General features: G+C 42.1%; 1 protein-coding gene across 5 annotated transcripts in view; it reads left to right on the top strand.

Moving 5' to 3' along the window:
* ZNF608 (zinc finger protein 608) overlaps positions 1–11,723 on the top strand; it is a 101,122-nt gene that overhangs the window by 2,764 nt on the left and 86,635 nt on the right. For 3 of the 5 annotated variants that reach the window (XM_032476616.1, XM_032476615.1, XM_032476618.1), the window contains exon 2: positions 874–1,978. In XM_032476616.1, coding sequence (XP_032332507.1) covers positions 1,058–1,978 — 921 coding nt within the window. In that variant the 5' untranslated portion in view covers positions 874–1,057. Of the gene's footprint in view, positions 1–156; positions 1,979–11,723 lie in introns of those variants that run through there. The other 2 variants (XM_032476619.1, XM_032476617.1) reach the window with 2 other exon arrangements.

The following is an 11,723-nucleotide window of genomic DNA, read 5'->3' as shown; positions in this document are numbered from 1 at the left end:
AGGCCACCTTGGCGCAGATCACTTAAAGTGTATGTCTTAATCAGTTGCCCTTACAGTCAGTAGCACCATATTTAACAGCTTGAGCAAGTCTGTGACCTGGGAATACGGTAGAATTGTTTAGATGTGATTTTTTTTTCTTCAAAAGGCAGATATTTAGCCTTTCATTTAACACTTTTTTTTTAAAATAGAGAAATGCTCTTAAAGACGTGTGTGTATATTTCAAAAATAAAATTGTATAAACTGTTGGGGAAGAAAGGATAGGAGGGGAATATTTGTATGGAGGGGGGAGATTATTGGATTTTTTTTTCCTGTTCCTTACTGGGAACAAAAAACAGATTGCCCAGACAATTTGTAAAAACAAGTAATAAAATTAGAAATGAAGAAAATTTAGTAACATCATTCTGAAACTAGCCTGAGAACTTCCAGGGTCTGGTCTTTTAAACTGCAAGATCTAGGACATGTATAAGGATGTTTGAAGCGTGTTCCTTCCTCTTGTCTGAGTGTTCAGGCTGTGTTTCTGGGGTTGAGTTATATGTATGTTCTAGAAAAAAAAAAATCCTTAACTCTTTTTTAAAACCTTTCTGGAGTTGACTCAGATCGTTAAGATATTTTAATGCCTTTTAAGAAGTGATTATCCTTGTGTTCTTGATAAAGGGCTTTTCTTTTGTAGCTACTGTAAGATGCTTACTGGCATGGGTATGTTTTTCGGGTATGGTTATTTTCTTTTAAACCTGATATTGGACTGTGGAGACAATACATGAGCCACCTTACTCTCCTTCCTTCCCTGTACCCCTTATTGACTCCCCAATATTAATCGTTTTTTATTCTGGTAACACCCAGACAAGAAATATTCGACTTTTCCCCCCTTCACAGGAAAAGGTGGACCTGGACTGAAGGGTGTAAAATCCCTGGACACATTCCTGGGGCAGGAAAAAGAAGAGGAAGATTAGAAGATTTTTTTTTTTTTTAAGAGAAAACCCAGCGGAGCTAAACGAATGTCCCCTCATCTCCAAAGGAAAGTTCATCGGATTTTTATTCTAGAGAGCTCATCTTCAGGATGTCAGTGAACATTTCTACGGCAGGAAAAGGTGTGGATCCAAATACGGTTGATACATATGACAGTGGTGATGATTGGGAAATCGGGGTTGGAAATTTAATAATTGATTTGGACGCTGATTTGGAGAAGGACAGACAGAAATTTGAAATGAATAATCCCACCAACACCACAACCAGCAGCAGCTCTAAGGATTGTGGAGGTCTGGCCTCCAGTGGGGCCGGCGCTACCGCAGCCTTAGCTGATGGCCTAAAATTTGCTTCTGTTCAGCCCTCGGCTCCCCAGGGGAATTCACACAAAGAGACCAGCAAATCAAAAGTGAAAAGGAGTAAAACTTCTAAGGATGCTAATAAATCTCTGCCTTCTGCTGCCTTGTATGGGATTCCCGAGATCAGCGGCACTGGCAAGAGGCAGGAAGTCCAAGGGCGCCCTGGAGAGGCAACTGGCATGAATTCAGCGCTGGGTCAAAGTGTGAGCGGCGGCGGCGGCGGCGGCGGCGGCAACGGCAACCCGAACAGCAATAGTATCAGCACCGGCACCTCCGCTGCTACCGCGGGGGCGGCCGCCTGTGGGAAGAGCAAAGAGGAGAAACCAGGTAAAAGCCAGAGCAGCCGAGGCGCCAAGCGGGATAAGGATGCGGGCAAATCCAGGAAGGACAAGCACGACTTGCTTCAGGGCCACCAGAATGGCAGTGGCAGCCAGGCCCCTCCCGGGGGGCACCTCTATGGCTTTGGGGCCAAGAGCAATGGAGGTGGCGCGAGCCCCTTCCACTGCGGGGGCACTGGGAGTGGCAGCGTCGCGGCTGCTGGGGAAGTTAGCAAAAGTGCCCCGGATTCAGGGCTCATGGGAAACTCTATGTTGGTAAAGAAGGAAGAGGAGGAGGAGGAGAGCCACAGGCGAATCAAGAAACTGAAAACTGAGAAGGTAGGATAAAGTCGCCTTCCTCGATCTCCTGCTTTCCTCTTTGTGTGCATTTGTGTGAGTGTGTGTGTCGGGGGGTGTGCATCTGTGTGCCTTACTCTTCTTACTCGTGCTTTCTAGTTCTTTGTGAGATTTCTCTTCTGTGCATCCTTTCCGTGAACATTGGGTATGGGTGAGCTGACCTGGGGGCCGTGTTTAGCTCTTGCTTCTGCTGCTGCTGCTCGTGGTGCTCCTGTTTGGGTCCCCAGGTGGGAGGGCTGTGTGTTCTAAGCACCTTTTACCCTGCAAAAGGGCTCCTGGCCAGGCAAGCTGGTTGCTGTGTGCTTTTAATAGACAACCTGCTCCTGTGCCCACTTAACTCTTGTCCTGGTTTCTCTCCTAAGGAGAAATGTCTTCTGTTTTAATTTTCACGTTGGAGTATTTCTGGTAATGTGTCCTTAGGTGCAGGGTTCAGGTTCCCTCCCCGGAGAGGTATGTCGAGGATTCTAATTTACGCAGTACCCTCCACCCATTTATTTTTTTCGTGATGTTCTCCAAAATAGTTCTGTCAAAGGATAATCATCCTGTTATTGGTCCTGAATTAAACCTTGGTTTTCTAGGGTCATTGGTTTCCTAACTGTGTAGAAAGAATGGAATGGTTTTGGTGGCTGCTACGACTCTCTCCTTGTTCCCTGGCCTAGTTCTTAGCTGGTGATGTTATCACTTGGATTTCTAGATTGACCAGGGAGCTGGAAGGTTAGTAAGAAAAGTGAAATAGACTTGATGGATTGGTGTTCTGAAATGTGAAGACATAGCCAAAAGATTCTAGAAATATGTGTTGCATTTGAACGTTGGGGAGTGTTGATCTAGGAATTTTGGACCTTTCTTTCCATCTTTGTCATTGAAAGTCCAGTTAGACACTGCCTTTGAAAAATTGCCCCCAGTGTTGTGCTCCTTAGTTCTGGAGGCAGAGGACTTACTGGTCTGGCAATTCTTGTGCATTAAGTAACATCCCAGAACTGAAGACTGTTCTGTCCACGGAGCAGGTTGGGAGTGAGCTGGGGGAGTGAGCGTTGTTTCTGTAAAATTAATCTTTAGCTTAAATTTAGATTGTGCCTTGCCGAAGCAAAATTCCTATCATGTGGTTTGTGGCTTAGTTGTCTGGATATATGCTTATTAAATAATTTGATTTTTGCTATTTCTAACTTGATCAGAATAGGGAAATGTCTTTGGGTGATTATTGCTGTGTACAGTAACTCACTGCTCTCTGTTTAAACCTTTTTAGTTTTGTTTCCATGTGTTCAAGATTTAAATGGGAGTACTGGAAGAAAGTTTTGACTTTAATGATTGGAGAAGTTGATGAAGGTACATTAAAGTGCAAAAGCCTCTGAACGCTTCACTTCTTTTATTCTTATCCCTTTGGTCAGACAGCATTTTGCATTGATGAATTTAAATGTGTTTACCAAAAAAATCCAGGTTTCAATTCTAACACTTGATGTGTAGTTTCACATAATTTCTGTTAAAAGGCATTCTGAAGTCTTATTAGTACAGTAGGGCGTTTACTTTTGTTGCCAATAGTCTTCAAATTGCAGTTCTAATCTGCTCTAACTATCTAGATGAATTGCCCTAATCCAGTGCTCACAATGGCTGTGGTTAAGGAGTCAGAGCCATTTGATTGGATTCACTGCTGCCTGGAATGTGGGAGGTACTGCCCTTTTGCATTCCCCTTAGCCTTTTAATCTTCCAGCCAAATGTTCACATTCAACAATTTTGTTTAGCTGGCAATCGGAACATTTCAGTATCTCAAAGGCTGCTGTCATGGCAACTGAGATTAGAGCGTGGTGTCAGTTCTCCAGTTTTTGTATTCTTTTCACTTTCCAGTCACAGAGGAAACTGGATGAAAAAAAAATGGAAGGATTAAATTATTCATATACATGCAACTCATCTCCAGTCAGAGCAGCATAAATGTGATAGTATGAATTACATAAATGAAGAGCAAACAAGTCATGATGGGTCTGGCGTGGGGGAGGGGAGCAAGCACAGTGCATGTAGAGTCATGGCTACTGGTGTGGTCACAGGGACCCGTGAGGGATGGCCAGGAGGGGCTTGAATCCTGGGGTGTTGGCCATTCTCTGTCTAGCTGGGGTATTGGCTCAGGCTCTGGAACACTATTCCTTCTGGCTTTCCTCCCCACCCCCACCCCACCCCAGGAGGACTTTTCTTAAGAATGCTTTCCTCCTTGGGACACAGAGATGGCACTCCCTTGTACAAACACCACTCAAGGAAGTGACTCTAATTCCACCAACTCATGGTTGTGTAAAATTTGATTTTAATTTAGAAGATCCTACCTGCTGATGAGAGGATACCTCTTTCTGAGGGAAAGATTTAGTAGCACAAGCTTTACCTGACAATGATTCGACACTGAGGCATCCTTGGAGAAAGGTTTCTTTGACGTTTTGTTCAATGTTTTAATTTCAGCCTTGCTTGCTTATCTGGGCTTGTGAAGAGTCAATATCTCACAAGTGAAGATGATTAATTTTCAGCCATCAGATGTGGCTCACGAGGGGCCAAGTGCAAAAACCAAAGAGGGGTGTAATGGGGTGTGTGTGCTGGCTTTTTCTTTTTTCCTCCCTGGTTGGATGGTTCACAGAAGATTCATAAGACTTGCTGTCACCGGTTACTTTTCACAGCATGCTTAAATGTCAATTTTTGGTCTGTTTATTCTGTTTCTTCACTGCACAAAGTCATGTAAAACATGATAAATTGGACCTTATGAAACCTAATTAAATCAATGAGTGTTCTACTCCTTTATGTGGAAACCACAAGTATGTTGTAAAAGTCGCCACTCCCTTAATACGTGAACAAAATCAAAACATGCCATAATACTAAGATGTTTGAGCTATATTTCTATAGCCCATTTAGTGGTTAAGCCACCAGTGGCATGTCTGAATAAGTAGATTTGACGGGTTGGCTTTTGGTTGTTAAAACCTGCTTCTCCACCTGCCCCCTCCTTTCTTTTGAAACATAATAGCCTGTATTGAGGCTCTCCTGCATGTATCCTCCTTAGCTGTCGTACAGTTTTGACTTATCAGACACAGGCATTCGGCTGGGCTAAATAGTTAGAGTCTTTGGGTTTATTGGATTGCTGGGAAATTCAAAAATCCACAGAAAAATTCTTAAAAACAGCTGAGGCTTCAAATACACATGAAAAGCCCAGGAGATCTTATAGTTGTGTCTTAGGGTTCTGACTACTCCGTTATACGTTCAGAAGAGAGAATGATTTTTCTAATAGCTGCTTGCATTAAGCTGGTCCTTAACAGCCTAAATGTGGTGTCTTCAAATGGACCTGTCTATAAAGGATATCATTCATTTGATTTTATTCTCTTGTAGAAGCTTTTTTACACTTCACTAGGGAATTCTGGCACATTTTCCAAGTGAGTGTGAGCCATTGAAGAACATATTTTGATTAATGAGTTTTATGGAGGATATGCTCCCCGCCCCCCCCCCCCCCCCGCATATAGTGCCCCCTACAAATTCTGCTTAGAGAGTGCAGTTTATCTACTGTGAAATAAAAGGGCAGAAAGGTCACTTGCTATAATTAAAGAACAAAGTCCATTGTTGTTGGACAGCAAACTGTTTTGAAAGCTGCATAAGGGATTTAGCTGTTAAAAACGTTGGGAACTAAGGGTGGTTCCCAATCAGCATTGATTCAGCTCCTTTCTTTTCTATAGGCTTCCTTGGAGGGTGACAGCGCTTTTGAGGTGGGTGCAGAGGGGCTGCCCTCTCCCCAAGGAAGTTTTCTGTGAGAACCCATGGAAGCTTGGAATACTTGCGTGACCAAGCACATCACTGGGTATTGAGCAGAGTATTTGAAGTCTGCTGAGTTTGCTGGAGAAATTTTAAAAATACTCACAACAGATTAGGATTTTTCTACACGAGATAAATACTGTTTGGCAACTTTTAATAACTTTGCAAATAGTCTGTAAAAAAAGGGGGGGCAGGGGGGAGGAGAGATTGATTGCCCCAGTGTCATGAGGTTAAGAATGCTCTTCAAGTGAAATTGCTTGGCTGCAAGATGGTTTTAATTAGAGTGTTATAAAGACTTATTTTTCCTAAGCAGCATTTTATAGTTAGTAAATGAAATGTATGCCGAAAGTGCTAAGCAGAAATCTCCCTAACCACAGAGGTGTTCAATAACCAGATTCCAACAACATGGAAAGAACCATCTGTTCTTGGTTTTCAGCATGAAAAACAAGGATTGAATAGCTGAGATTTGCTCCAATTTTGACTGTGTCTCTGTGTGCGTGTTTTTTTTTTTAATTTAAAAAAGTTCACCTGGTACTTCATAGGAACTTGAAATTGCAGTAATATGAGCAACACTGTGAAAACACATGTTCCGACATTTATTTTAACCAGTTCTACTTTTATTTAAAAGATTTCCAGAAGCCCAGCCATTGAACACTTTATAATGGTTATTCAGTTCCTGCAGGCAATCACAATGAGGGGTCAGTTTCTTCAAAGATCTAACTATTTAGTCAGTACCTGAATTATTTTGTCAGTGTTCCACCCTGGAGGTGGCTGGGAGAGGGGGCGAGCAAGGGCTCTCCCAGGCTAACTCTGGTCAGCATTTGTCGGTTAATCTAATTGTATGTGGTAGCATCCTGGACTGGTGTTTGCTCTCCACAGACCTTGCTCAGGTTCAGAGCTCTTAGGCTAGGATTGCAGATAATGAGGAAAATATTCTCTTAACGATAGTAACTTTGGAGTCCTTGACTTTTAGATGCTAAGCTTCTGGGTTCTGGTTTTCCTAAGAGCCCTGGGTAAAACATTATCCGGCCTTTGTTTGAGGTCTTTTATAGAAGCTAATGACCGGGCTTGTGCCTCCCTGAGATAAATGACATTATCTCTGAGTGGGCTGACAGGAAACAGACATGTTAATGGTGAAGCTGCCGGGAGGATCTGCCCGGGTTCTGACAAAAGAGTGGAGAAGGGACCCCTGGTTGTGGTCATTAACACATCATGCATTCTTGCTCCTCCTAAGAGGCCCTTGATAATTGGAAAGCCATTTTAGCCACAAGCACTTAAATCATAAAGTGACTACTCCCAGTTCCTTTGCATTCTTAAAAGTAGCAGAGCAATGTGTTTTTTGTTAACAAGTGTGTGATCTGTTTTTTTAAAATGGTGGCAGTTCTGGGCAGCGTGGCAGTGACGTTTGGGAGGACTGCACATCCCAGTTTTTATCAGATGAACTCTCTGTCTTTCACCATTGCTCAGTCATCCCTCTAATAAACCAAGGAGGGGGGTACAAAAAAAGAGAAAGAAATCATTTGTATACTTGAAGAGGTCTCGTGGGAGAGGGATAAAAATCTCTTTTTTACAAGTTGGGGAAAAGATTTTGCTCAGTGATTTTGCATGTGATGAAACCTGCCTTTTGAAGTGTATGTTTAAAAAGTCATGGGTGTAATTGAGTTTCAATGCAGTTTCGACTCTCTGCTTCTTGAACGGAGATAATTGCCGTGTTGAACACACTCTAGAGTGTAGAAGAGGTGGAAGGATCATGTTATTCTATTCTTTAATATTAAGCATTGGAAGTTTTTCCCGGTAATTACTGTAGCACAACATAGTTTCAATTGCCAGCACTCTGAACGTACCAGTGATCTGAACATCAAGGGTTTTTGCATTAATACTAAACAGTTTATTCCTAAATTACTTGTGTTGCGTTCTTGTAGAACATGGAAGCCAGAATTACGGCAATACTTCTTAGCAACATCGGAGTGGAAATAATCTTTCTTCCCTAAGACTGTTGTCAATAAATAATAATGCCCTCTTAATCTGTACATTTAAGGTTATAGGGAAAGAGAACAGGTGACTTCTCTGTCCCAAGAATGACTAAAGTCATCATCATTACAGGTTCATAGAGGGATCATACTGGGTAGTACCCTGTGACTGCTATTTATTTCATAGGTGTGTATATACATGTTTTAATTGCATAGATAAATGTTGGGTTGGGGGTGGATTGGGAGTATTTAGTTAGTGTGGGCTTTGTTCTTTAAAAAAAAAACAACCCACCATTGATTTTTCTATTCCACTCTCCTGCAGAGTAATTGGCCCCACCGTGTCCATCCAGGTCCCACTCCCAACTGAAGTTTCTTTAGTGACTTCTTGCTTTCTGTTGCAATTTCTTTTTCATTTAAGCTGAAGGTTTTGGCAGTTGGAACAAAGCGTTTGCAGCTGAATGAAAGATTGTTTAACAATTCATAGTAGATTGACCATCAGTTGGGCTGTTTGTAATGTTACTTGGAGTGCTTAAAGGATATTCAAGACGGGGAGATTGTCACTTTGCTCCTGAAGCTGAGTTTTGCGTATCTGCTAGATTTTGGTTAGAAATACCTTTGGGAATGTATTAAAGTAGATGATGGGTTTTGCCTGAAGAATTGAAGAGATTACAAAGCAAATACTTCTATTTTGATAGGTCAGTGGTCCTTGAACCACCGGGAACTCGTCTGGTACTCAGAAGGCTTCCCCCCTGCCCCGTGAAGCTAAATGAAATGTTAAAACTATATTTTTGTTGTAATAGAGACCTCAAAGGGAAGGGTGTTTCGGTTAAAACAAATGGGCTTGAAGTGATGAATAAATACTGCTGCTGGTTTTTCAAAGCTACCCTTTCTTCTTTCTCATCCCCACCTCCCAGTCCAGTTTATTATTCACTGTGACTGTTCGAGCTCAGCCACTGAGCTTTTTGCGATTCCTGGGAATCCTCCTCCTCAGCAGCACCTTAAAAAAAAATGTGCCTATGAGAACACTGAGGCATATTCCAATAATGCCATATGAATGCAGCATTCATAGTTTAAAAATATATTGATGATATATTGTGTTGTACATAATGCTTTCAGAAAGCAGGTATTTAGGTTGTGGAATTGGCTTATTATGTTAACCAGAGAGCAGATGGCATGGTGCCACAGATGTATAATTTTACTTAAAGGGACTTTTAAGGTTTTGATGTGTTTCTCTTTTCCTCTTATTTCCCTGATGGCTTCTTTTTATTGAAGGGTAACTTAAGGAGACCTGGTAGCAATTTTACTGCCTTCCCCTGACAGTTTGAAATAATAGCTTGGTCTTTGGTTGCACTGATCTTCTACCAGTCAACTTGATTCTGGTTTTTGTCATGTGGCAGTGAATTAAAGGAAAAAAAAAGTGTTTGTAGTATGTTTTAAGAAATGGACTCTTTTATATGCTTCAATTAGCAACAGACGACACAGTTCCAATTGGTCACACTTTCATAAACTCCTAGAAGTCACTGTTCGTCCTTCTGATTAAAGAAAACTCCTGGTTTGGTTTCTTCAGGAAAGCACATCTGGCCCTCTGGCAGCTTTAGACCCACTTTTTTTGTCTTTCGCATCAGTCACTGAAGGTTCAAAGGTCCTGTCTAAGTTGTTCCTTTTTTAGGTTAGCAAGCTTTCACCATACTGGAGGGCTGTACTTTTTTTGGTGGCTATACCTACCACGTGCTTGAATTCACTTGGCCTAAAAGTACCATTTGTTTCTCTGCCTGGGTTTTACAGTTTTATCCATTCTTCACTTAGACCATCATCAGGCTGAGTTGGAAAGCATCTCTTAACTTTTTTTTTTTTTTAATACAAAGTGTGCATAGCCAGACCAGATTACTTTTGGATTTCCTGTCACCTCCTTGGCTGATTTATGGATGGCTCATGTTAAAAGCAACAATAATGTTTGAATTGGAAGGGTTGAAGCCTCGGGTTTTCATTCTTCACGGAGAACTGTTTATTTGTGTGTGGTTTACCACAGTACATGGATAATGCTATCAAATCTGTGCTTTATTATAGGCTTATGACGAACACAGCAGCACTTCAGTGATGTCTTTCTGCCTTTTCGTTCTTTGCCAATTCTTTTGTGATGGAAATGAAATGAGAACTGCATCTTTGCAGCCAAGGGGAAAATAGGCACAACAAATAGAAACTGTCGCTTGAGCCAGTTCAGAAGTAAGCAGTGGTGATTTAAGAAACATTTTTCTCCAAGTAAGTGAAATCCATGGGGGAAAAAAAAAGTCCTCCAATGTAACTTTTCCATGAAGATCTGTGGAAAATGAGCCGCATATTTTGAAAAACGGAGGCTGTTCCAACAACGAGGCTTTATCCCTTTATATTGTTTCCCCTCTGAAGTAACTGAAAAGCGGTCCACCCGCTCTTCAGACCTTTCCCAAATCTTTCAGCTGCTTTGAAGGTGGAATTTGAGTTCAGTGATACTGTTGGCTTCTGCTCCCCAAAGGGAGCAAACATGATTTTAAAACAGAGCGGTTGAGCTTTTCCGCATCAAACTCCATTTGGCCAATTGTCTCCATTTACATTCCGTGCCCAAATCCTTCAGCAGCCTTTCCCATGATGCCGCAGCAGATGCCAGACACTGAAGTAGAAAGCGAGCAGCTGTTTCCATTACTCCATTGCTGTATTATCCTCCACAATCTGCTTTCTTTCTCTCTCCCCTCCCCCCCTTCAAAAAGAAAGAACCCTCCTCTCCCTCCGACGTTGGCCTGCTCGGGTTCATCAGCCTGCAGTCTCTCTCTCTTATCAGGCCCCCTGATTTCCTGCGAAGGCCCGGTTTATTGTTTGGCGCGAGGTGGGGGCAGATGGAGGGCCTGGGCCCCCCGGGGGGCGTGGCCGGGCTGCGCGCTCCCGATGGCGGGGGCGCGCAGCCGGGGCCGCGCCCTCCTTCCCTCCCAGGACCCGTTTATAGCTCTGAGCGCTGTAAATCTGTCAGCTCTTCACGACGCCTTCACCTCTTTCTTCATTTGCTCCGGCTTCTAGTTTGACAACGTTCCCCTGAGGCGGAATTCTAATCTGCTTCCAATTAGTTGCAAAATGTGACTGAAATTTCCACATTATGACTGCTGTTTTACTTGCACGCACACATCTAGAAACAAATTAATGCTCTTGAATATTTATTTTTTGGGCCCTTGGATTTACTTTAAGAGGAAGAGTTTCCAACTCTTTGGATGACTTCCAGGATTTGCATTTCCCCCTCCAAAGCCTTATATACTGGGTATATATATATATATTTTAAGCACAAGTATAGTAGGGTTTCCACTCCGTCTCTTAATAAGCCTTTTCTATCTTTTCAACATTTCTCAAAATGTGTTACGTATGTTTAAATTACACAAATACATTTTGTAGTATTTCTAAAATAAACAAAGCAAGAATGTTTGCCCAAGTTTAATGGAAGGTTCCTCATGCAGTGTTTTAAGAGAACCCAAATACACACAAATTTACTTCTAAATATAGCTTAAGTATATTTGGCCAAAACACAAAAGACTTGTTACACACTTTTAAGTTCTTTCGTTTGCTATTCAAAAGATAAACAAATTGGACGATTAATTGGCTTAACAAATATAAGGGCAGCATGAAAGATGTCACTCTGGACACAAACATTATCCTACAAGTTTGTGCTTAGATGGAGCACACCTTCTGGAAGCCATTGGAATTCGGGGGCTGCGGTAGGCACAGTGGATGGCTCCCTGACTTCACTGCCTCTTAGCCTACATAATCTATGTGGTTGTGGGGTGGTTGTGCTTTGAGGGAGGTCAATCACCCCATCTCTCTCTCCTCTTTAGTGATTTTTTTTCCCCCCAAAGGTATTGATCCATCTGATTTTATGTAAATATTAGATTTGTTTAAATCTTGGTTGCTGGGAAGGTCAAATTTAGCTTTATTTACTACTTGCCGGAAAAACTACTTTCTCATGTACTGCAATTTTA

This window comes from Camelus ferus, chromosome 3 (genome assembly GCF_009834535.1).
Source record: "Camelus ferus isolate YT-003-E chromosome 3, BCGSAC_Cfer_1.0, whole genome shotgun sequence".
Lineage (NCBI taxonomy): Eukaryota > Metazoa > Chordata > Mammalia > Artiodactyla > Camelidae > Camelus > Camelus ferus.
Note: the sequence above shows the minus strand (reverse complement) of the source record. Positions and strands in the feature narration are given on the sequence as shown.